Source organism: Hypomesus nipponensis, chromosome 18 (assembly GCF_054491055.1).
Source record: "Hypomesus nipponensis isolate SF chromosome 18, ASM5449105v1, whole genome shotgun sequence".
NCBI lineage: Eukaryota > Metazoa > Chordata > Actinopteri > Osmeriformes > Osmeridae > Hypomesus > Hypomesus nipponensis.
This window is the reverse complement of record NC_140378.1, coordinates 13,813,442-13,840,394: the sequence shown is the minus strand read 5'-3', so window position 1 is coordinate 13,840,394 and position 26,953 is coordinate 13,813,442. Positions and strand designations below refer to the sequence as shown.

The 26,953-nt window shown below is 43.7% G+C and overlaps 2 protein-coding genes across 2 annotated transcripts; both read left to right on the top strand.

The window, feature by feature from the left end:
• The first annotated feature begins 1,587 nt into the window (after positions 1-1,587).
• Positions 1,588-20,430, top strand: prdm16 (PR domain containing 16). The gene is made up of 14 exons (XM_084680641.1): positions 1,588-1,858; positions 3,260-3,362; positions 6,150-6,351; positions 6,514-6,661; positions 6,912-7,065; positions 7,481-9,098; positions 9,271-9,358; positions 11,370-11,542; positions 11,672-11,749; positions 14,970-15,139; positions 15,327-15,498; positions 17,292-17,546; positions 18,432-18,609; positions 19,064-20,430. Exons 1-14 carry the CDS (start codon positions 1,751-1,753, stop codon positions 19,196-19,198), a joined length of 3,582 nt encoding a protein of 1,193 aa, XP_084536767.1. The 5' UTR covers positions 1,588-1,750; the 3' UTR covers positions 19,199-20,430.
• A 2,791-nt stretch (positions 20,431-23,221) lies between these two features.
• Positions 23,222-26,947, top strand: tprg1l (tumor protein p63 regulated 1-like). The gene is made up of 6 exons (XM_084679409.1): positions 23,222-23,607; positions 23,860-23,951; positions 24,233-24,283; positions 24,537-24,662; positions 24,911-25,064; positions 25,223-26,947. The coding sequence occupies exons 1-6, from the start codon at positions 23,380-23,382 to the stop codon at positions 25,415-25,417; spliced, it is 846 nt and encodes a 281-aa protein (XP_084535535.1). The 5' UTR covers positions 23,222-23,379; the 3' UTR covers positions 25,418-26,947.
• Positions 26,948-26,953: the final 6 nt, after the last annotated feature.

Here is a 26,953-nt window from a genome sequence, read left to right as displayed (position 1 = left end):
TTTGTCTTTTGTATCTTGAGTGGACAGGCCCCCCAACAGTGTTTGATCTCATTTTCCAGATTGATCACACACTGTTGGGATACACAGTGTGTGGTTGTGTGTTTGCGTGTGTGTCAGAGAGAGAGAGAGAGAGAGAGAGAGAGAGAGAGAGAGAGAGAGAGAGAGAGAGAGAGAGAGAGAGAGAGAGAGAGAGAGAGAGAGACAGAGAGAGACAGAGAGAGACAGAGAGAGACAGAGAGAGGGACAGAGAGAGGGACAGAGAGAGATTATACTGGGCCTTAGCTGGCATTGATGGATGACACATCTGTCCCCCGGACACTCAAAACAGACAGGAAGAGGTCAAGACATGTCTGAGTGCTGTCAGACCCTTACTGTAGAGATAGACTGTTCATATCACAATACTTCACACAGACAGCTTCAAAAGACAGCCCAGGATGAGGCCCAGCTGCATAGCCCATAGGGAGAAAAGCGCTAATAATGGTTTTGAAAAGGAAACTGTCTTGATTGCATTATTGCTCAATTTTACGAAGCAAATGTTTTTTCAATGTTATATTTATTTGTTTGTATGCTTGTTTTGTTTAATGTCTTTTATATGTTGTTTGATCCTTTTTAAAGCTAGCCTATCTGACACAAAACCTTCTCTGTTTATCATTGAGACCATTTTTATTAAAGAAGACAGAGCTTATTTAATGTAAACACCTCCAAATATGTTTTCGATTTTATCCAACATTTCCTACAATAAATGTATTTTCATGCAGTATCCAAATATTAAATGCAAGCATTCGTAATGAATTATTTTAATAATTTCATCCAAAATAGTGGATATAGTAGATAGAAATAAGATTAAAAAACAATATAGGCTATAGGAGGCGATGAATTTGAAAATAAATAATGTTCACATGAATGAAGATATGCCTATTAATTGTGTGCGTTAAATAACAATTTGGCTGTTCAGGACACGGCACTCAAAAGCATAATCACTGGTGGCCGAATTACTTTCCATTTAATATAAAAACAGCATAGGATACTTTGATGCAAAAGGAAAACTGTAGAATACAGACAAGTCGGAACGTTCTGTAAGATAACCTAATTTATATAATTCTGCAGAAATTGTACTAGTAATAACGAAGTACTAAATTTGATGCAAATTATTCTGAGTGTATCCAATTGTTTCATTTAATTGTTTACGTTACTCCCACAAATAGATGTAAGCACTTGCACAAACTGTGAAAGGCATCTGGTGAAAGATAACAAGTAAACACACGTGTAAAAAAATATTAACTAAAACACATTGCCCAGCATTTGTTCGGGAAGCCTTAGAAAAAACGTACTAAACAGCGCGGGACCCACCTTTTAGGCTATCGCGTGTTTGTGTGTGTCGGATGTGTGTGTGTATTATTTAGTATTTGACCACTGTATATACATTATTTCCATCAATAATAGATTAATCTAGTGACCAGAACAGGGACGGGGATGCGGGGAGGGGTCTCCGCGGCAGATCAGTCAATCCTTTCGTTTGAGATAAGAAGGGGAGGAGTGGCCGTCGGTTAACTCCGGGCGCTCCGAGGGGCAATAGGGAATCACTAATGAGAGCTCACCTCATCATCAAAGACGCGCTCAGACTGACTAGAGAGTGGAAGCATCGGCTCCAGCTAGAGAGGACACTCCGCTCACTGCTTGCCTGCCTACCCGGCGACCTCGACTCTTTCCCCGGCCCTGCCGCCCCAGCCCCCGGTTTCTCTCTGATACTATGGGTTGTGTTGCCAACTCCACCGGGACAGAACTTCTATTGCAATTGGACGCTTTAAGATCCGCCGCGCAACTTTCTCAACTATTTCAACTCACGGAAAACAGAAAGGTCAGATAACATATTAAATATATGCATGGCTTGTAATATAACAACAACAATAACAACACATTTGATAATAATAACAAAAATAAAATAATGTTATATTAACAGCCAAATAATAATTATCTTGTTTTCGGATGAGTCCGGAAAACCCGCAAAGTCTGTACGAGTTTTTCAATTGGAGTTATCGGTCCTTTCTGTCTCTATATCTGCCCTCTGTCTGTTTGTCTGACTGTCTGCGGGTGTGTGTGTGCGTGTGTGCGTGTATGTGTTCAGCCACTCTAACTGATTTAGTAGTGAGCGCCCCCATGTGTCCCCAAAAGACACATCCAGGATCCAAGTTGCGTGGTTAGAAGTTCCGTTCAAATTCATTTAATACATCGATCGATTGTGTTTTGTGTGTTTTATTTCACAATTTTGACATATTGAATTTGCTCTTCAGTTAATGTATTTTATAATAAATAACGAACCGTTTGAGTCACATATTAATCATAATCATAAAGGGTTTTAAGACTGAAGTGATCATTTACCAATAATCTCCCTTTATATAGATATGTAATAATAATCTTATCAACATCAAAATTCTTGTAATCCTCTGGATTTGGATTTTCATGTAGGCTAGAATAATCATCCAAATGGTTTATTTGGCTAATCGTGTTCAGCATTTAACAAACGACACTGAAATAGGCTACTTTGTTTCTCTGTCTGCTTTTCATCTACTTTAGGATTGCACCTGGTCTCACAGTCTTTAGGCCGACTTGCATCAGATTAAAAAAAAATCGATGTGAAGGTTTATGCTTTGTCTAAGAGTTACTTGTAACCTACAGATGGATTCAATATAGTTTATAGGCTGCCTGATAACAACGGCTTTGAATGTTGTAGTTTGAAGAGAGGTAATTTATATTTTCTCTTTGTATAGTAGAGCTATTTAACTAAAATCATTTCGATCTCCAGAAATACATTCGTTGGTAGAATTCACGTTTTACCAGTTCAGCGAGAGGGGACAAAAAACACTACTAAATATGAAAACTTTTTTACAGTAGCCTATAGCCCACGTGAATTATAGGCGAGTCTGAAGTCTTTAGATCGGTAGTAGGCCTAAATCGGGTTAAGAATGAAAATGTGGTGTTGGATATCTATTGTTAACCATAGACTATTCACTATATTAATTTCTGTAGCATAGCAATAGCTTAAATTGCTGTTTCATACGAACATTTGTAAGAGGACAAATGGTAGGCTTGATTGGCAGTTATCAATAACTTGGATAAACAAAATCGCAGAAAGTAGGCCTTATGCAAGTAATGTCTTGGATCCGACTTGAAACCTATGTAGGCTATAAATAAAATAATTAACCATTGGGGTCGGAAGAGTGCACCCTAACTGCTTTTCTGTCTTCTCTCTGTTTTGCAGATTTATTATAAAGCTATTAGGGATATTGAAGTCGGGGAGGAGCTTCTGGTTTATATGAAGGACGGAATTTTCCCCGAGGGATCGATGGCACCGAATCTAGAAGGTAAGATGAATGCGCATCATTAGCGCATATTTTAAACAAACTCTAACCAGCATCATGTGTTGTTGGCCAGTGAAGTCCGCAGGCGAAAGTGCAAAAGTATCATCATCCTCACACCTTTAGACTTATATGGATCAAAGCTTTTTTCTTCTTCTTTTTTTTCCTTTTTTTGGGGGGGGGGGGGGGGATTTTTTTTTTTTTTTACAATCAACAATGTTCTAGCAATGGTAATCTACGCGCAGATGTATTGAGCCGGAGGGAATTTCATGACCATATTAACATTAAAACCTCTCATTCTTGCTCACTTAATTGCCCACAATATAGCCTATAGCCTACACATGAATACAAACATATATTTTTTGCATCATATTATGATGATAGGCTAATTCGTGGCATTTATAGCCCGATTTTAATGGCCTATGTGAATAGATAAACCTAAAATCTCTTTAACATACTGTTGGATGTACAATCAAAATAGTTCGAATTTTGCATGAATGATACACCTTTGGTGTGCAATTGCTGTTTCGCCAAACAATCGAACAATGCATCATCACTTTAGCAAACTGAATTGATGAATTTTCAGATGATCCAGGAAAGCGCATGTCTGATGTTTTTACGTTGCCTTTCTTCTCTTTGGTGAATACTGTAGAATGGTTGCTATAGAGTAAAGAAAATACTATTGCAGAAGTCAATTCTGATCCAGGGATTCAATTGTGATCAAGGTTTGGAATGTTACTTAACCAAAAAAAGACCCAGTTGATTCATAACATATTGGTCTCATTGTTATGAAGTGGAGTTGTCAGGTAACATTGTTTTCTTGTGTTTTGGGATTCTAAAAAGGAGAAAAACATCCCTTGATTACTTTGAATTGTCATGGACTATAAAAACGGCAGAGACAGAACAAGGGTTTCACAAGCCAAAATGTTTTCTCAGAAAGATAGCTTTCCTAAGATCTCTTTGCCAAAATACTGGAGGAGGGTGGAAGAAGAACAAAGAGAGACCATTTAAAATAGCAAAAAAAGAAATAGTGACATGTTGCAAGAGTATAAAAAATTGAAAAGGAGCACTCGAACCTAAGAATGAATCAGTGTGTGAGTTTGTCTGAAAGAGTGTAGGAGAGTTTGAGCGAGCGGTGAGAGCCTGGTGTTGTAGCGGTCCTCTTCGTCTGGCTGATCGAAGCAGGAATTTGGAGTGGGGCTTGAGGAGTCCCCTGAGACCTCACCCATGCTCCCAGATTAGCCGCTAAACTGCACATAATTGTGTTCCCCTTCTTCTCCCAGAGAGCTATTAGTCTCCCATTTATGAGCACCCCCCTACACACACACACACACACACGTCCAGACATATCCACACACACTCACACACACATTCCTCCCTTAGTCCTGAGTGTTACTGATGGAACACATAGATAAGTGTGCCAAATTGTTCTTCTGAACCTTGGAGTTGGCACCCTTTACCTGGATACAGCCTATAACTGCCATCTAGCTGTCCTTTGGTTCGCATATACTGTGAAGTGTTCTCTAAAGGGTACCCCTATGTAAAACAGTTCAGCATACAACATTCTGTGTCTCAGTGTTTTAGGAACACAATTCATTTCTTTATTTAAATAAAGTGTTGTTTGATTTGACAAAACGTACATGTCATAAAACATGTAATAAAGCCTCAATCAGCCCTTTACAAGCCTTTTCATTGAAATGTTGCCGCCTTCAAAGGTGATGCATAAAATTATCTGGGCACCGAGGTGGTTTTAATGCAGGAGTGGAACAAAACCAGCTCTTAGTCTCTATGAAATATGTGCAAATGGTGGCAGCTGCAGTCATCGTAGAGCCTTTAAGTTCAGTTAGAAGTAATGGACTATGGTTGCCAGATGGTCATTTGTTCAGATCCCCTGTTTAGACACACTACTGTTGCTATAGTACTCTTATGCCCTTCTCTTTAGTGAGTCAGAAATGTTTCAGTCAAAAATGGTTATGTACAGTAGAGACCAAGTGAGCCGTGAACTGTAAGTCATATTGGATAAACTCTTGTAGCAAAGACTCAAATGATTGATTGTGTTGGAGGCCATTGGGGGCGAGTCAATACGATGCCCACTTGGGTCATGGTACAGTGGCCAGAGGGGCTTGGTGTGTAAATCACTGTGGGGTGGGCGCCACTGCTCCATGCTCCCTTCTCTATGTGCCCCATTGGGTTTGAAAAACACACACACAAACACACCTACCTACACTCCATCGAGCTTTCCCTAAGCTGTTGAATTTGGCATCCGATTTAGGAACCGAACATTGAAAAGCCGGTCTCTGTTAAATTCATTTGACCTGAGTCATGACAAGAATTGCAAAGGTTATCAACTTGGGAAATGAAGAGCCGGACATGTTTATTCCCTTTTGTGCACTTCTACTATCTCCAATCTGCATCCCACAGGCCTAACAACCAATTAGCCATGTTAATGCAGTCATTACTATATTTTACTGCTAATTGATTTCTGTTTAAAGCGAATGCCAATTGTAACAGTGTTATTAGAACTGTTTAACACCAGCACAATTAACTTAGTCAATTTAGGACAACGTAAATCAGTGGATTGATTTTACAATATATAAATACTCCCATTTGAATGAACACACCTATACTGTAAAAAATGAAGAGCAAACATCGAAGAAATAACCCTGTGAATGAACAGTGTTGGTCTTGGGTGTACACATAAGTTCTCTGGCTGCATGTTTATTTTTGCTGTCGTCTCTTGCGTGTGTGCGCGTGCGTGTGTGTGTGTGTGTGCGCGTGCGGGTGTGTGTGCAGATGAGCAGATGTACCGCTGCGAGGACTGCGACGAGTTGTTCACCTCGGCCCTGGAGCTGCGGCGGCACCAGAAGTACTCATGCTCCAGCGCCGGCTCCATCTTCGACACGCTCAGCGAAGACTTCAAGCAGGAGCGTGAGGATAGCGATGAGGCCATCCACGAGTGCAAAGACTGCGAGAAGATTTTCCCCAATGAGTACAGGTACTGTACCACCACCAATGCCCTCACATCCATTTTGGGGGGAATTCCTTTCTGCAACCCTACAATTGTTTTCTATAAAATGAATTGTATTACACTCATCTTGATGATCTATCTGTTGTTGCCCTGGTGACTGATGTCTGTTTTCCCACTCTTTCCTCCCAGTCTGGGCCAGCACATGATCGTACACACAGAGGAGAGAGAGTACAAGTGTGACCAGTGTCCCAAGGCCTTCAACTGGAAGTCCAACCTCATTCGCCACCAGATGTCCCACGACAGCGGCAAGCGCTTTGAGTGTGAAAACTGTGATAAGGTACAGCACACACACCACGTAAGTTGTCCACACAACACACAGGCCTCATTTGTATCTTCGTAATGTTGTTCAGTTTGGGAGCAAAAACGGCCGTTAGCAACTTGAAGCCAAAGAGATATGTTCATTTTGGTGCTTCGTGTTTAGTAGGCGAGTCTCCTCAGTTTTCATGTTTGTGATAGGGTATTCACATGTATATGCATATGCAGTGTTTGTATACACCTATGTAAAATGGTCGTCCTGCCTTCCTCAGGTGTTCACTGATCCTAGCAACCTGCAGCGCCACATCCGCTCCCAGCACGTAGGGGCACGTGCCCACACCTGCCCTGAGTGTGGCAAGACGTTCGCCACCTCCTCAGGCCTCAAGCAGCACAAGCATATCCACAGCAGTGTCAAACCCTTCATCTGTAAGTGAGCCTTCATGGCTAAGAGCCCTAGATGCAATAGATGCAGTAGATCACATAACGATGCATGAGATGAAGGATCTCTCTGTGGATGGATATCTGCTCTTCAGCCCCATAGACAAATACTGAAAGGATGCTATCCAGTTCTTGTCTTTTTTCTTTGCACACATTTTACCTTTTGTACAAATGTTTATTTAAAGTGTATGGTATATATAATTTTTAATGCAAGCAACTTTTTTAGACTCTTGAAACTATTCCTTGAGGTTTCTGAATGTCAGGTTTGTTGCAGGTAGCACAATGAAGTCATCAATTTTGTACATCTCCATTTTGTGTCACTTGTTGATTTGGTACCCAAAGTTAGTGACAGTGTTTAAATGGGCTTAACCAGGCCCTTGTGGGCTGTGTCCTGTTCCCCCAGGCGAGGTGTGCCACAAGTCCTACACACAGTTCTCCAACCTCTGCCGTCACAAGCGCATGCATGCCGACTGTCGCACACAGATCAAGTGCAAGGACTGCGGCCAGATGTTCAGCACTACCTCCTCCCTCAACAAGCACCGGCGGTTCTGTGAGGGCAAGAACCATTATGGTGCTCCAGGGGGCATGTTTACTACGGGCATACCCATGAGTTCCAGCCCCATCATGGCCAAGTCCAAGTCCCACCATCCCCATCTTCCGGGCCTCAACCACTCGGGCCTGGGCTTCGCCGACTACTTCCCCTCTCGACCTCACCCTCATGCTGGGCTACACTTCTCCACTGGCCACCCTGGCTTCCCATCCCTCTCACACGGCTTCCCGGGCATCTTCCCACCATCACTGTACCCCCGGCCTCCATTACTGCCCCCCAGCCCACTCCTGAAGAGCCCCCTTGGAGGCAGCCAGGACGGCAAGCTGCCCAGAAGCCCCTTAGACATCCCTCCACTGTCCCTGGTCAACTCCATGAACAGTAGCAATGGAGGAAGTGGCCTCGGTGGAGGTCAGGGAGAGAGCAAGGAGGCCAAGCTGGACCTGTCCTCCTATGGGGAGGCGAAAGCCAAGAACAAGATGGCGGACCTCTCAGACGGCAGCGATCTAGAAGACGTTAACACCACGAGTGGCACGGACCTGGACACCACCACTGGCACCGCGTCAGGCTCTGATCTGGACAGTGATGGTGAGAGCGAGCGTGAGCGAAGCGGCAAGAGGAGGAAGTCTTCGGGCACGACGGCAGGACAAGAGGCTGGCCGTACAGACGACATGAGCAGTGGTTCCATCTCAGCCGTGTCCAGCTCAGGCAACCTGGCCTGCGACCGCCCCTTCCTCTCCTCCGCCTCATCCCAGCATTCCTTCTTCCCACCACCAGACGAGCAAGCGCTACCTCCCACCGGTGCAAACGCAGCCACCACCGACTCCATCAAGGCCATCGCCTCCATCGCTGAGAAGTACTTTGGTCCAGGCCTAATGGGCCTGCAAGAGAAGAAGATGGGTCCTCTGCCCTACCATTCCATGTTCCCCTTCCAGTTCCTGCCCAACTTCCCCCACTCCCTCTACCCCTTCACTACAGACCGAGGAACCCTCAACCCTGGCATGTTTTTCAAGTCCGAGCCCAAGTCGCCCCGTGAGCAGCTGCACAAGATAGTCAGTGAGGGGCCAGCTGCCACCCCTACAGGGGAGTCACCCTTCGACCTCACCACAAAGTCCAAGGAGGCCAAGACCACCCCTCCCACCCCTACCAAGCCCGCTCCTCCAAGCAGCGGCAGTGGGCCCAACCCACCTACGGGTGGGGAGGAGCAGCCACTGGACCTCAGCATCAGCAACCGTAGTCGGTCCAGCCACAACGGAGTCTCCTCAGAGCAGAATCACCGCAAGAACAATGCCTATACAGGCAAGGGGGGTCCTAACAAGGATGATCACCTCGGCAGCCACCTGCACCACCAGTCCCAGCACGCCCAGGCCTTGCTCCAGCCTACCCTGCACCAGCAACCCCTGGCCCAGCCGCCCCAGCAGCCCCCCCTGCACTATGCCAAGCCCTCACCCTTCTTCATGGACCCCATATACAGGTATTTCAGACCCGAGTTGCCCAGAGAACCGCATTACCCAACTGGAGTGCAACCTTAGTGTGTACACTAAAGGAACAACAGCTTTGTGAACTCCTACAGTGTAGTTTGACCTTGAGTGTGACTGTTGGCCTTTGACTTTGGTACGTAACCCTTTTCCTTGCTGTCCGTCCAGCAGGGTGGAGAAGAGGAAGCTACTAGACCCAGTAGGAGCTCTGAAAGAGAAATACCTGAGGCCGTCCCCTCTACTCTTCCACCCACAGGTACAAACACAAACACATACCATACTCGATACATGAAATACACTGATATTTGCCGTTAATGACTGTAGATCTATAGATATGAGAGTTGGTCTGGAAGTATAATACTCAGGCAGAGCCACTAGAGTTGCAGATACAATAAAAACCTTTTTTGACATCAAATGTATTGTGTAAAAAACCCACACTCCCACACCATTGAGACCATAGCGGAATTGATACTACTAGTACACCATCATTCCAGATTGTTGATGTTATTCATAAGAGCTTTATGCAATTTATTCCTTTGTTTACTAAATGGCGCCTCCGTATTTCACCGCCTCCACCTTGCCTATAAGACATGGAGTCTGGTACTGCTTGCCGTTGATAATAAGCCACATTGTTCGGTTGTCCCCAAACCCCCCACCTTCACAAATCATGATAACAAGGAATGACAGTATTAATAAAAAGAATACGCTTTTGAATTTGAATCAAGCTACCCACAAACCACTTGCCACTGCTAAACATAGGTATGGCATTGTTTCTGCGGGGCTTGAAGCACACAGGGAGCTAATAACTTCCCCTGGAGTGCTGTTTTCTCCCTGGCTGGCTAGATAATAGCAACGTGTCCATCAAGGACATCCTGTGTTTGTGTCCAGGAGAATGGGGGCTCTCGTTGGAAAACTTGTTTTATCAGACCTGGAAATCTAGGTCCTCTATCAATTGTGAGTTAGCAAGCTATAAGAAGCACCCACACATACATCCATGTACACAAACAAAGTATGTTGGTATGTGGGCACACATATGCCATATAATCCATACCACGTCACATACATCAAGGAATGCAATCCAGTGTCCAAGCCAGGTTTGGGTGGTACAAAGACAATGAGATCAGGGAAGCACTCAGACGTACACATACAGTACATGAGTTAACCAGAGAAGATGTACACCTGGTTCTTCAATGAGAGAAGACTGCCCCCCCCAACCCTCCTCTCACCCCCTCACCCCCTCACCCACCCTCCATCGAACCCTCCATAAACGTATCTAGAACATCTGACCTTCAAACGTTGCAGTTATCGGAAGACAATGCAGCAGCTTATTCAGTCAGATGACGAGATCGAACCACAACCCTTTCAACCCCCCACACCCCCTTCACAGACAGAGAATAAATAATTTGAGACGCCATGTCTGTCTCTGTGCCTCCCCTCCTATTCCAAAACAAGGAAGGATGTAAACTGTATTTGGCAACAAAAAAAAACACCCACATAGCAAAGCCTTTGTTCTGAGGACTGAGGAGAGGAAGTATTATCAATGAGGGGTATCTTAAACTATATTGTATAGTTCCCGTTGGAGCTCTTGAATGGTTTGTTGAGCGCTGGCTAGCAGCAGTGGCTTCAGCAGAGAAAGGGGGATGCTGGGAACAAAGTGTCCCTGGCCTGGGCTGCTGGTCCCCAGTGGGGCCCTTGAGTGTCTGTGAACGTGCGATAGGTCAGGGAGGTGACTCCCAACAGCACAATCAACAAGCTCGACCTCTGATGTACTGCTTCCTCCTGACTTCCTTTCTTTTGCTCTCTCCCTCTCTCTGTGTCTTTTTGTTTGTCTCTCGCTCCTCTCTCTCTCTCTCTTGCGCTCTCTCTCTTTGTCTATCTCTCTCTCTCTTTCTCTAACTCATTTCCGCTTTGCTAAAAGAACACACAAACCTAAACACACACACACACACACCTACAGTATCAGGCTGCACCCTGTTCTTTTATCAATTCTCATGTTGAAAAAACGGGTTTTGAGTCCAAGTTAAAACAGATCCTCTTGACCAAGCGAATCCCCAGTATGGAGGTAGTTCCTTTTTTTAAATTCTGAACATTAACCGTCCTCCTGCTTCTGCTTGTCCTCCCCATCCTACACCCTGTCCCCTGGCTCCTCCACTCCTCCCCCTCCTCCCCCTCCTCCTCCCCCTCCTCCTCCCCCTCCTCCCCCTCCTCCTCCCCCTCCTCCTCACCCTCCTCCTCACCCTCCTCCTCACCCTCCTCCTCCTCCTCAGATGTCAGCCATGGAGAACATGACCGAGAAGCTAGAAAGCTATGGAGCCCTAAAACTGGACGCCCCGCCCAACTCACTGCAGCACTCAGCCCACCCGCTCTTTAACTTCCGCTCGCCGCCCCCATCACTCTCCGACGCCATCCTCCGCAAGGGCAAGGAGCGCTACACCTGCAGGTGAGACCCTGGACTGTGGTTCCCTCCACACAGTAGGCTGGCATTCTACTCTAGGTTTGAAACACAGTACTTTCTTGGTCTTCTCTCAAATCTCCTTTCTTTGTCTTTATTCTTCCATCATAACCCTAGGTACTGTGGGAAGATCTTCCCCAGGTCAGCTAACCTCACCAGGCACTTACGAACACACACAGGGGAGCAACCCTATAGGTAAGTTATCTTTCATCCTATCCCCTTTCCCTCCTCTCCCTCCCCCCCCCCTCTTCTCTCTTCTTCCCTCCTCTCCTCTCTGACAGGGGCCTTAGTGCCTTGCATCCAACACAAACATCCCTTGGTGACATCACACTCAGCCCAAATGATTTATCTCCGCTCATTTGGAACAACTCAAAACAAACACATACACTCCTCATGCTTGGCACAGTCCTTACTCACACATACTCCTTCTAACACATAAAGCTTTTGTACACTGGACACACTTACAAATCATGGGTGCTGATTTTCTTAACACACAGTGTGTGATATAGGCATCCTGGAAACGTGCAGATTTGAGGGTCTGGCAGTTGAGAAGAGAGAGGGAGGAAGAGAGTGAGAAAGAGAAGGAAGATTGATGCGGTCTGTCCAGATGTTGGGATGGTGGGAGAGGGTTGGTAGAGCTGGCGGGATGGTGTCCTGGACAATGTAGGCTTGTAATGGTGCCCTGGAGAGATTCAAGCTCTGTTTATAGAACCAGCTAATTATCAGTGATTTGGCTCCTGCCCAGCCTCTGTCTCCCTCACTACCCCTCTGTCTTTCTCCTTCTCTCTCTCTCTGTCTTAACTGCTTTAGGAGAAGGTAAGATATGTTTTTTATTAAAAGGCAGTATCGTTATACTGTGGAACCTTCCCCATGCCTCAGAAAACATATGCAGCCGTCAGATAACAGATTGCAGGTGCATTACTCTGCTATTAAAAGTAGTGGGGGATACGTTTGCCTTGTGCAGCTTGCAACAAATACAATTGTATTATACACCAGATAATAACAGACTATTTCTGACCATCAATTAATTGCAACTTTATCCATTAAATGCTACAAAGTCAGATCAGTCCTTTGTGACATAAGAATAAATAATGGAATGTAATTACATGTTTAAAAAGGTTCCTGTAATGTAAGGTTCTTCAACAAAAGGCATTGTTTTTGGTATTATATCTCTGTTGACCTCAGGACACAGACTGAGTGGGTTGCCAACTTTGTGAATACACACACACATACTAGGTCTCTGTGGACTGAGTGCCAGTATAGTTGGCCCACTCTTTACAGTCTACTGATTAGCTCATTTAGAAACAATTTACCCTAACAAATAGCAGACATTATCATTATCTCTGCCACTTTTCAGGCAAATAAGAAGTATGAGAGTGGGGGAGAAGGAGGCGTGGACTCGGGGTAGAAGGAGAGACTAGGAAAAGAAAGGCACGGACAGAAAGGGTGAGAGAAAGAGAGCGAGGGAGGGACTAGAGAGGAGAGCCCCCTAGCCAGGCTCTTCATGCTTCATTGTAGCAGGGCCATTTGCTTGCCCTTAGATGCTATCTAGCTGCTGCTTTCTGCTCTGAAATTGGCCCACTTTAGCCTGACCACTCAAAACCCCCATTCAGCCGGTAACGATCCATGTGTAACAGTCGGCTGGAGGGAAAGAGAAAAAAGTGTTGTTAAGATGATGAAGTAATTTCATGTCCCCTTGGACACACATACAAATAAGCAGAAAGGGAAAAAGAAAGAGAAGGGGAGCGATGAAAATTTGTTTTGGCACTTGACCATTCTCCATCAAGTGTGATGTGCCAAGTCTGGACTTTAGTGAGCATGCAAACACGCACACACAAGATCACACACACACGCACGGTAGAACATGAAAAGACCCCTTGCATCTTGATTCCAGTTCTTGATGACAAGCAATTTTTCCCCACCAAAGCAATTAGTTGTGAATAGTGGCCTTGCAGCAGGGGCTTGATGTCTGAGTTCATGTGTGTTTATGTGTGTGTATGTCTGCGTGCGTGTATGTGTGCACATTTGGAGGAGTAATTAAGGGTTAGTGAAGGTCACAATGTACTAGGTTTGCAGGCCCTGTGGGTCCACCCAACAAAGAGGCAGTGTCTGTGATCTGGGGTTCCTGACAAGACCTGGCCAGTGTCTGTTTACAGGCAGGTTAAATGGATGCTGTGCGGATGAGTCTGGATGTGTGTGTGTGTGTGTGTTCAGTTAGAGCAGTGAAATGCTTACTTTGGAATTGAGAGAAAGAATGGCAAGAATAACAGCACGGTTGTCCACATTTATACCATCTAAGGGACAGATGCTCCCTGGAAAAACTGAAACAGCCGTTTAGACGCAAATATCCAAATGAGACGATTGTAATATATCTAACACCTCTGTCCATTATCAAGAACTAAAGGACTGTGTTTCCCAGAGCACTCCAGAGATCTGCCTCCCTGCTCTGGTTCACATTTCTGCCTTCCCGTGTGTCAGTGAACATGCATCCTCTAATGTTCTCTCAGATGAGGACCATGTCCAACAAAACATGTTTGTTTACATGGTTGTTATGCCAACCAGTGTTGCAGTCCTGCGGTCAGTTTCCCCCAGAGTGAGAGTGTGAGTGATCCACAGTCAGAACACTGTTGAGTTCCCCGAGCTGCTCTTTGGAGTAGGGAACCCAGGGTTCTGCAGTTATAGTTACCAACCACACGATGGCAATGGTGACATCCACCTCCACCAGAGGGGTTACATTCATTTATCAATATGCTGTCCAGAGCAGAGTGTAAGGTATATATATTGTACCGACACAGAGTGGTTATTTCACTGGAATTCCTGTCTCAGCTATTTTGAGCACAGACATGTAAACAAACACACACACACACACAAAACGCACCTCTTCCGTTATGCAGGCCAGTGAAAACAAGCAGAAGAGGTCACAACATGGCTGCTTGTTTTTTAGCAGGGTTGGCTACCATTCCTCTCCTGAAAGAACCAGTCTGAGGTCTGTGTGTGTCAGATGGACGGTGACAAATGTGGTCGTGAAACGAGCCCCAGTAGAGGACCAGCAATGTGCCCTCGATGTTTAGACAAAAGCATTCTGGCTCTGTAGGAGGACTGATTACTCAGTGGACCAGAACAGAGAACTCATTTTGACCCCTCTATACCTTTAATTCTCGCTCTGTTTGTCCATCGCTCTCATTCTTTCGTTGATCTATCTCTCTATCTATACTGATCTCTATCTTTTGCTGTCTGTGTCAGTACATCAGTACTTTATACTTGTTACTTCTCTCCAAAATCCCTCAGTATCTCCCTCATCCCCGAGTCTTCATTCCTGCTTCTTCCCTCAGTCCCTTTCATGTTTTTTGGCGTCTCACAATTTTGAACTCTCACGTCCCCTGCCTCTCTTCCTCTCCTCCCTCTGCTCTTCTAGGTGTAAGTACTGTGACCGCTCCTTCAGCATCTCCTCCAACCTCCAGCGACACGTGCGCAACATCCACAACAAGGAGAAGCCCTTCAAGTGTCACCTGTGCAACCGTTGCTTTGGCCAGCAGACCAACCTGGACCGCCATCTCAAGAAGCACGAGCACGAGAACATTCCTGGTGCGTTCACACACACACACACACACATATGGTTACGTGTGATCATATTTTCACTCGACTGTGTGACAACTATCATGTATATAGTATCATGTACCCATTTAGATAACATTATATTGTGTTTCCCCTTCATGACATTGATTATTACAAAACTAAGGGTGTGTGTTTGTGTGTGTGCCAACATTAATAGTGAGTCAACACTCTGGGATCCTCTCCAATCTGGGAACCAACATCTCCTCCCCCAACTCCGAGCCAGACAATCATGCACTTTTAGATGAGAAGGAGGATTCCTACTTCTCGGAAATCCGGAACTTCATTTCCAACAGCGAGCTAAACCAGGCGTCCAGCTCCACAGACAAAAGGTAAGGGACATCTGAACAGCTGGACACAGACAAACATACACACAGACACACACGCTAAACCCTGTGTACCGTACTGCTCCTATACTGACCTCTAGTGGCTCAGTGACTGTGGTGAGATCGTTCGGCGTACCCAAGTCTGATCGCTGGCAAACACTCAATGATTCATCTCACACCCACCCAACGCTGCTCAACTCCAACCAGGATGCCCATCAGCTCTGCTGATATAAACACCAAAGATCATCACCATCAAACACAGCCTGTAGTCTATAGCCTCTTAACTTACACGCTAGTGTCAAAGATCTTAAAAAAGCATCTATTTGTCTTGCGGGATTTAAAAACATTTCTTCTAGCTCTAACAAAGTGGGATTGTCAGAAGGGAATATTCAAACTGTCTTCTTCAATAGGAGAAAATGAGACATGCTCGATTATTTTTGTGACATGTAATGGTTCCTCCCTGATCTCAGTTCCCCTCTGGCCAGAAAGGGAGAGTGGGAGTCGCTTTTTCCCTCCTCCCTCCGTCTGTCTGTCTGTCTGGATCGGTCCTCCTGTCACATTTTACTTTTTACCTTTTGGAACAGGATCTCTGATCGGAACATGGGTCAGTCTGGGTTTCAATGAGCAAGCATCCACGTGGAGCCCTGTTTGGCCGGCTGTACATCTGGCTGGGCTGGACCTGACCTTACACTTGCAGAAAGAGTAGGGATAGAATGGGGAAGTGGAGCTGAGATCTGGGATTTAAACTGGATTTGGGGAAAGTCTAAGTGTCAGGGGCTGGGGGCTGAGCTTGGTCTGGTGTCTGGTTCTGGGGAGTAGGCTGGCAGCATGGCCCCCCAGGGAGACTCAGGTTGGGGTATTTATCTGGGAGATACATTGATGGTGTCCCCCTCCCCCCCCCCCTCCTGCCCCTCCAGACCGCTAACACAAACACCCCTCTGACGTGTTTAGACTAAATGACAAAACCCAGGGCCCCCTCATGTCAAAACTCAGCTTCTCTCCTCACTCACACATGGCCTTTTTCCCAGCTATTTGATTATGGGGATATTTAATCTTGATTGAAAGAGGAGAACGAGAGAGAGAAGGACCTTTTTTCAGTCCCCCATCCTCCTTTCAGATGTACTTCCCACCCACCTACTGTGGGACCCAGTCCAGTCCCTACTCCCATCCCGGAGGTATACCCCGTCGTATTTGATAAATGCCCCCCACCCCCTTAAGGAAATGACATCATGAGCCACAAAGCCATGGGCCAGAAGGAGCGGTGTGGGTGGTTGAAGGGGGTAAGGGTGGATTGGAAAGTGTGCAGACTGCAGGTCAAAATGGTTGTGTGCTGATAGCCTGTTTGCAGAGCAGTCATCAACCTCCATCACTCATCCACCAACCCTCCAAGCAGAGCCCCAGTGCCTTCATCCTCAGGAATTAGCCAATTCATCATGCAGCGCGCTCTCTTTGAAATGTCTCTGGGCGACAGTCAGCACCCATGTTTGTTTGCTTGGACAGTGGAACTACAACTCTGTGAGCTGTCATTGTAACTCCTGGCACCTTTTTCATTTTGCTGTCTCTGTTTCGAGTGATTTATGGGTTGAAAGTAACAGATTTCAGTGACGCCATGTCTCCCACTGACTAGTCTGCCTCCAAAAATGGTAAAGAGATTATCATTGGCCTAAAGAATATGAAAGGACACGCAAATAAAAAATGATACAAGTAAAGCAAAAAAAAAGCCTTCTCCCAGATGCTCTCCAAAACATTGTAATGAGACTGTATCCTTTCTGTCTGACCCCTGTGCTGCCCTTCTATAGGTCAGACCCTCAGGAAGAGGAGCGTCCTCAGAGCCACAGCCTATCCAACTCCAAGCTGGGGGTCCGGGGGCTGGAGGACGAAGAGGAGGAGGCAGAGGGCGATGATGAGGAAGAGGAGGAAGGCAGCCTGACGGAGAAGTCTCAAGATGAGGTGCCAGAGTCCCCCTCCCCGGTCGCCATGACGGCAGGGGTGTATGAGGAGGAGGAGGAGGAGGAGGCAGCTCCACTGGCCATGAGCTACGAACACACCCGCAGGTAGGCACTGAAACGACTGGGGAGCCTCATCACTCACCACACCTGGTCTGTAGTCACAACCCCTACCACATTTACGCAACCACAAACACATGAGCACAACCCAAACCACCCAACCACAAGTACTGCATTCCAGTGGCAACACAGCATCACAACCACACCTCTATAAGCACACCTGCTCAGTCACGCCGACCCTCTTACACCAGCTTTCTTCCCGTTCCAACTAACCCAACTAATTTTATATAATATTACAAGCAAACTTGTCTGTCTGCTTGCCTGTCTGTCTGTCTGTCTTTCCATCTGTTTGTCAAAAGTCACAGGCATATGGCCCTCTTGCCAAAGCTTCAGAAGTGAAGCCTTTTGGTGTTGATTCCCTTTGGTGCAGAGAGCCAGATTCATCCATGATAGGGCAAATGATGATGCATGGTCTGGATGTTCTGATGACATATCTGTGTCTGTACCACACAGATGAGCAGTGTGTGGTTTTAGGGTTCACTTTGATGTGTAGAACAAAGCAGTGGTTTATTGTTTGTGGTATAGAGAGAGGGACAAGATAAAAATGACACACATCTGTAAGCCAGCTCTCCCTTCCAAACCACTTCTCCAGCGCACTCATCCGTTCATTTCCCATGCATGTGCCACCATACTCCATCCATCCAGGTATGAGACGAGTACTTGGCTGGGCTAACTTGAGGTCAACTCCCTCCCTCCCCCTATTCTATTTGCTCTTTTTCTTTCCCACCTCTCTCCCTTCCTCCTCCTCATCCTCCACTCTTCCCCATTCATCCCTATATCCTACCCGATGCCCTCCTCCCTTCCTATCCTACCCATTCTCCTTTACCCTGTTCCATCCTCCGTGCCACCCCTCCATCCTCCCCTGGTGTGCAGGTGTATAGAGGAGGAGGGCTCCCTGTTGGACCTGGAGGGCCTCCCCAGCTTCCCCAAGGGCCTGGAGGCGCTACGTAAGGCCAGCGAGGAGCCCCCTTTTGACGTTAAAGACATATTTAACACCTCGCTAGAGTCGGAGGCTTTGAAAGAAACGCTGTACAGGCAGGCTAAAACCCAGGTATGTGACCAACTCTGGAGTAACCATGGAGACTAAGAGTAAGCGAGGTGGACAGAAAGAGAAAAAGAGAAGATGGAAAATGGCTCTTAGGTCCAATTTATGTAGATTTGTTATTTGAGAAAGAGAGTTGACAAAGTAGAGTCCAGTTAGGGCTAAAGTATGTATCTTGTGTTGTCCCTGCTGTTGTGTGGTAGTCAGCAGTTCACCTGTCAACATGCTTTCCCTTCACTTACCCACTAACTGAAATATAAACTCAAACTTTCAACTCTGAAATCAACATTCAACTTTGAAACGAACGTTGTCAAGCCGCTCAAGTTCTTGTCATTGCTGCCTTGCATGCAAAGTCTTCAAAAGCAACTCTGAGTGAAGATCTTTTGAGGTTCACCTTCTATTAGATGAAGGTGATGGTTAGGATTTCTTGGGTAACAGTTCTGTTCTGGATTGTCTCTTCTAGGCTTATGCAATGATGCTGTCTCTGTCAGAGAACAACCCTTTGCACGCATCCTCCCAGAACTCTCTGGACGCATGGCTGGGCATGGGGAGCGGTCCGTCAGAGACGAGCAGCTTTCACCCACTCAACCACATCTAGGAGAGAGAGATGGAGGAAAGGAGGCAAGGAGGCAAGGCGCAGGGGACAGTAGTAACACAATGAAGAGAACCAGAGACTGAGAGAAAAAAGACAAAGAGGCTGGGAGATGGAAGAGAATTCAACATTACACACTTTTATGCCCGAGAGGACAGGACTTGTGCAGGGGAGCGTGTGTTTGTGTGTTTGTGTTTGTGTGTATGCGTGTGTGTGTTTGTTTGTGAGATTATGTCTGTGTGTGTGTGACGGGCCTCACAGATTTACAGACTCTCGTAGAGAGCTAGCACTGCCCAGCCCCAGTAGATGTGAAGGACATGAACACACATGTCAACCAGCTGTGCTGTTCTCCAACTCCAATCTACAAAACCCACTCAGTCACTATGGAGCCCAATGGAACACATTCACATGGATGGTCAAGTATGAGTGTTTCACCCAGAGACTATGTCTAAATCCACACAGTCTACCACCACAACACCCAGTTAGAAAATATTTGGAATGTGTTTACTGCATGTTCATGGGGTAGTGCTCTTTCAACAGGTGGAAGGAGCCACATAGTGGGGGTGTACTAGTGAGTCGCATAAACCCCTTGTTATGTCTCATTTCTTCATGCTCTTCATTGCTGTTTCAACTATAACTACAGAATAAATTATGTCACAATACAATACATTCTGGGTTTTGTTACGTAGTACCAGACAATGTATATGACTGATTTTAAATGATAATGTTATAATGATACCCATTTACACAATGTTTGTTGCAGAGGACAAATTCTCAGTTTAAAAAAATTGTCCAGTTTGATTGAATTATAGGATGACAAATTAGGTTGGAATGACATTTCTTACTTGGTTGTTCATGCTATTTGTTAATTTTATTTTCCATTTCCATGTTTTTTCCCTTTTTTTTCTTTGTTAAAACAGTATTGTTTCTTTTAGGCACTTCTGTGCTAAAATGTTAATATAATTATTTGTAGTGAAGGACCAAATTGTATGATATTGTTGTATGATGTACAAAATAACCTAGACGTTCATAGCAAGAGTGGTATGTGCCAAATAACCCATAGAAAATGTTTTGTTTTCTGACAATCATTTCTTTTTCAAGGGGTTTCAATTGCTGTCATAGTCGTTTTGTTGTTATTACCCTCTTATGTATTTGATTTCAAGAGTGTGTGTATTCATTTATTTATTTTGGTTTTGTCCTAATTGGAGAAGAGTGACAAATGAATGAAAAAAAAGTCATTTTATCCCTCTTTACTTGTTGCTGAAGGAATGAACATCAAACAAGACATGATTGAGATTCTGAATCTTTGGTTTTGGCTGTGTTTGTGTATAGAGCAGTGTGCCAAAATGGAAACAACCCACAAAATCACCTGTTTAATTTATAGTGACAGTATAGTTCAAGGTAGTTTAAATCATGTTTTGAAATGTTGTGTCTTTTGTAAGGTTTGGTTTGTCTTGCTTCAGTTCAACCATTTCAAGCAGTATGCTTAGTGTTTTGTGTTCAAAATGGTTGAAGTCTTACAGCTGCAATTTTAGGCAGCCTTCCCAATTGTCAGGTGACTTGGCCGCCGGGGCATTGTATTTGTTTTTTTATTACTAATCAAAAGTTTTGTAGGCAAATCGATGTCTTACAACTAAGATAGAGATCTCACTAAATTACATTAACATCTCAATCCCTTTTGCATCAGATCCTACTGCAGGAGTTATTCTACTTTTAAATGCAAATATTCTTTATCAATTCAAATGCATAGTGGTATATAGTGTTGACTCAAGACATTTTATCTTAACTCAGAAGCAATGGACAACTCGTCATTTTTTTAATTGTTAGAATGTTTATCTGGGATTTGGCCTTAACTATGGTTGATTCAGATCAGAGAATGGTTTTAGTATCTGTCAGGGGGTTTAAGACCCAATACTTGAACTGTGAAAGCAGCAAATCAATAGTCCAGTACACCCAGCATCCTTGGAAAAATGATAAATACACATCATGTATAGGTCTTACAGAACCCAAGCATCATGACACTCAGACACAACTAAGATCAAATCAACCTTTGGCTAAATTGCGTGGGTGAGTGTCTATGCTCCTGAAAGACCCAAAACATGTCTGATAATGTGTCCAAGAGCATTGAGAAGTGTATTTATTCAATCTATCTTCTTCAATTTCAGATTTTTTATGATTACCTATCACCTTGTCACCCCATCTTTTTGGGACCATTTCACAAAATGGATCCTAATGTAGAGATGGCACTTATAATATGAATATTCATGTGATAGTAACCTGCCATGGGTTCTGTAGCTTTGGCTTAGGTGTATTACTACTTTCAGGACAAGACATTATAATGTATGTTCAGGCCAGCACTTAAACACATGGGTCCAAATATCAAACTCTGTATGGTCTCTGAAGCAAGGTGGGAATTTTCAAGACTGCTTTTAGGTGGAATGGTCAACTTACAGTCAAAATGACTTTTGAAAAAAAAAAAAAAAACATTAACTGAAGCACTGTAATTTTCATTTTTGACAGCAGATGGCAGGGTTATGCTAGTCTTGCTGTATTGTTCCAGGGGTCTCTCTTTTATACTCTACTAAATGGGGACTCACAATTAACACATTGTTTTGCAATACATGATTGTTAACTGCAAAGCCTGGGGTTACTAAATATTTAGGTATACTATGTATGGAGTAATTCATGTCATGTACTACTGTAAAAGTGCGCGCTGTCGGTTGTAGAATATTGGATTCACATTTGAGTAAAATATCCCATTACCAATGTTTCAGAGGATGCTGGCAGAAGTTCACAAACTGATAATAGAACATGGTTGCTGTTCTTTCCCCAATGTTACATGATGAAGTAAAAAAAAAAAAAAAAAGAATATGGTTTCTTTTTAACTGTATAGTATTTTAAAAAGAAATATGTTGCATATGTCTGAAAAATTCATTGAAAAAATATGGGTTTAAATGGATGGTGCTCGTTTAGTTTGAACCTGAGTTGTATATCGCCTCTGTTATGTTTATTGAGACAAAAAAAGAAAAAAGATATTGTGCATGACGTGTTTAGCAGTCATAATGGTCCATTTGTGAAACGTGTATCTTAAATTTAAAAAATAAATAAAAATAATGAATCCATAGATGCACTTATTGTACATGTGGTTAGGTTAGTAGATTTGACTTCAAGTCCTTGACTGCCTTACTAATGTATTGGGCAGGTGGTTCTGATATACAGGAAATTTGTGGGAGAGACATAATAAAAAAATGAAAGGATTGTAGAATAATATTGAACAATTCTTAAATTGCAGTTCTTTTGATGCTTGTGATTATTGAAGATGTACTTTAGAGAAATTTCATGGAAAAGATATGATTCTGATGTTAATTCTGTAGAATAGAAATGTATACCAAATGTAATCTTTCCAATGCTATGAAGAATTTATACATGAAATTGATATGCAATAAAACCTGTGTGCTTTTTACATAACATGTCCTTTGGAATTTTTAAAATAATGATGGACCTCATTTACCTTTACTCATAATAATTGGCATTCAATAGTCACATGGTAGCCATGTAATGGAAACACCCAGTCCACTTCTCTTATATGACCTAATTCAATTTTTTACAGTGGAATAACATAATAACGGTGTAATAACAGTGTATCAACAGTGTAATAACAGTGTAATCAAAGTGTAAGAAGTAGAAAGAACAGATATTTGTGTAAAAAAATTAAGGAGTGAAAGAAAAAGTTGTCAGAAAAATAAATTGTGAAGTAAAGTATTGATATACTTAAGAACAGTAACAAAGTATTTGAACTTCATTACTTCCCATTTCTGGTTACCATTAACCTATTAATAATTAAATAGTAAATGTGCTACAATAGCCAAAACAACAGCAATCAAGATATCGTAGGCTCTATTCCTTTAAACTGTTACGTGTTACAATATGCTTTGTATTATTGAATCAACATTAGCTATTACCAGAAGGGCTCTGGCCATAACAATCTAACAGGTTGTGCCTTTAAGAAAATAAATCGAAGAAGGGGGAAGTGAGGCAGGGGTACTTCCTTGTCCACGCCACTATCAAAACATTGTGCGCAATGATATCTAAACGTGACGACTTTCTCTGAATCTTCATCCTATTTTACAGGATATACTGTATTAGGACGTATTTTCTGCTATATTTACTACAGGCCACTTTGCACTATGCTTCAGTTGAACGACACAGTGGAACCGGAGAGTCCGGGGGCTGCAGTTCTGCACCCAGCGGAGACTGAGGATGGGGTCGAGGTTGCTTTCACGCCACCGGGGGCCGGAGGAAGCCTTGGATATGGTTCCTCCGTGGCATGCTGCTCTCCCTTACAAACACTGACGCCTTTTCATGTTCATAACCCCACAATGCAAGCGAAAGTGAAGGACTATTTTGTCTTTAGGGTAAGTGTTCGTCCCCAACGTTGCCAATATTATCATACGTTATAATAAGCCAGTAAGAAAGCTTATAATAGCTTGTCTTGCTAGCTTGCGGCTTGCAACGATGTGCACGAGCCGCAATCAAGACATGTTATGTGAGAACCACTTGTCTTATATAGTGTGTAGTTCTTAGTTGTTTTGGATCAAACAATCATTAGTTGATCTGATTACTCAAATGATATGCTGCAACAACCTACCCGCTTTTTTCTATTGCAGCCTGGTACCATTGAACAGGCAGTGAGTGACATCCGGACAGTGGCGCTGCCTTCAGAGGATGGAGAGGTATTGAGCGTGTGGCTTCTGACGGAGTGAGTCACTGACTGGTCGCTGTCATCTTCCTACCTGATCTCATTGTTGCACCCTAAAGCGTTCTAGTTTAAGACTGTGTACCTCGTAGATGGTTCGTGTTTTATGCACTTAACTCTTATGACTCTTCTGACATCAGATGGCACAAGTTAAAGCTCTTTTATTTTAATTTTGAGCGCAAAAATAAAGTTGGAAAAAAAAATAATAATAATTTGTGATAATATTTGCTTAACTACATGCATACAATATCCTCAACAAAAATGTTGGTCATTGTTTCTTTTAGAGTAGATCATTGGAACAATGAAAAGGAGAGGCTGGTTCTTATAACTGACAGGTAACCCTGATTTTCTACTACTACAATCCAACATTTAAAGTAGAACAGGGCCCATGTGTCCTATTAGCATACACATCCACCACTGTAGCTTTAACAAATGTTGTCAAGTAGAAGAATGCACTTTACAGATTGCTAACACCCACTTAAGGCTGGCCGTGGCTAAATAACCTGTTAGAACACCGCCTTTTTGTAGGTTGTATTTTTAAAAGTTTAAAAGTTATGACATCAGTTCTGCTGGGTTCTCACTCTGCAGGTCACTGTTGGTGTGCAAGTATGACTTCATCAACCTGGTGTGTCAGCAGGTCATAAGGATCTCCCTTAATGCTGTAGACACCATCTCAGTGGGAGAGTTTGAGTTCCCGCCCAAATCCCTCAACAAGTAAGGCCCTGATAAATAAACTGGGGGTGGTTAACGACTTTCTTAAAGCGTCAATTTAAATGACCCTTAAGTAGATTCGCTTGTGTAAGTGTGTGTGTGGAGGTGAGTTTGTTGCATCTAATGAACATGCTTGAGAAACATAACCTTTACTTAACTGGCAAGCAGACTTTGACAGTAGCATGTGACTTGCATGTTGCCTTCACAACAAAGTGAGCCTTACCGTCCTGTAAATGTTCCTGGTTCCACAGGAGAGAGGGCTATGGCATCCGTGTCCAGTGGGACAAGCGTCCACGTCCCTCATTCATGAACCGCTGGAACCCCTGGTCCACAGACATGCCCTACTGTACCTTCACTGAGCACCCCATGGCCCATGCTGATGAGAAGGTGGCCTCTCTCTGCCAGGTACACACTTCTGATCATGGGGACATAGAGCGTTTGGATAACCCAGATACTTCGTTGCTACGTACACAGAGCTTAAATTGTACTGTCGCATATGATTACCAAGAACAATAAAGAGCAATGTGTTGTTGTTAATGGAACGAGGCTCTCCTTTATTCCAGTTGGATAACTTCCGCACCCAGCTGGTACAAGCAGTGAAGAAGGCCCACAAGGAGTTCCCCATCCCTGGGCGAGCCAATGGTGTCCTGATCCTGGAGAGACCCCTCCTTATTGAGACCTACCTGGGCATCATGTCCTTTATCAACAACGAGGCCAAGCTGGGCTACTCGATGACTCGGGGAAAGATTGGCTTTTAACAACATTCAGGGTTCACTGCAGTATGAGGCTCATTGTGTGTTGCTCTCGTGTGATGCCCATTACCCCTCTTTGCTCCTTATGCTCGTGTCACACCGTGTTAGAGAGTGGTACCTTTGCGTAAAAGTGTCACACACCACTGTCAAGTCATGTCCGCTGGTCTGTCTCCACTCTGCATAGTGAATTATTTTCATGTTTTCCCATGATGTTGGTTTTAGGCAGGGGGTACTGTGACGGTCACTTTCAGTATTTGTGTGCTTGGGAAACATTGCTGAGTGTACAGCGTTAAGCACTTCTTGCCATACTGAATGCTAAATGGACAAAGCTTACTTGACTGATGCTTCGAGGTTGATCAGTGAGTGACCGTGTACCTAGATTATTACAATACATCTAGGCTCAGGTCTGCTCCTGCAGGAGAGGGAAACTTGCTAAAGGGGTCATTTAAAACTGCTTAATTTCTCATAGAACCAAGCGGGTGGTTTTAGAACTTTAGCCTGCATAAGGGCACTGATGTCTTGGCAGATTTGAATGTGTCAATAGGATTTGACTGTGTGAGTAAGCCAATATTGTTTTCTGCATGACAAGGTCCCAAATATTTTGAGTGTAATATATGAAGAAGATTCTGAGTTGCGATATCAAGTAATGCTTACCTTTTTGCCCTCTGAGTTGAATGCAGTCATCTGCTGCTGCTCAAACAACAAATGTTACAAAGCCGTATCTGTTAGTGGTTATGCTATGATAGGGTGGCGCTTATGATTCAGAAGCGTGATTGGGTTCACGCTTACACATTTAACATTACAATGACAAGTATATTCAGGGTTAGCTTGACCTTTGACACAGAATACACTTTTGAATTTATGATGGATGAAAATGAAGGCATAAGGAAGGTTTGTGCAAGACTGAAAGGCCGATCAAACCCATATATCTGTTTACAAGAGTTGCATCTGGATTATGAAGTTTTAAACTGTGATGTGCCACCTGCTTCAACAGTACAGTATGCTGTTTGTGCTACCAAAGGTGAAAGGATATCATGCTTAACCTCTTAATTACATTGTCTGTTAAAAGGCCTTTTTAATGATCTTAACTTGTTCTGCATGTTTTAAATATTGAGGTTGCATGAAGTCTCTTTCTCAACAAAATTTGGGACTGGTAACAATAATTTACTAGTTCCTTGCCTATATTGTAACAGTGACTCTATGCACATCTGAATAACATTTGATAAAAGAATAGCCAGAAAATATTTACTCCTGTGTTTTCAGTCTTGAGTCACTTTAAAGAGCTACTGTAAAATGTGTCAATGCTTTTGTTTTTGACATTTATCTGTTGGAGTATCCACTTTACTATTATTCCTCAAAAGTTTGCTAAAAGAAAAAACAAGTGCAATTCTAAACTATTTTTGTTTTCTTTCGTTAATGGCTTGATCAAGATCAATGTTCATTTTCAGACTACAGATTGACAAAATGAAGTTTCATTCTGCACAATATTGTAAATTGCTAATTAAACACATTAAAACATCTTGATAGGGAGCCTTCTGAGTT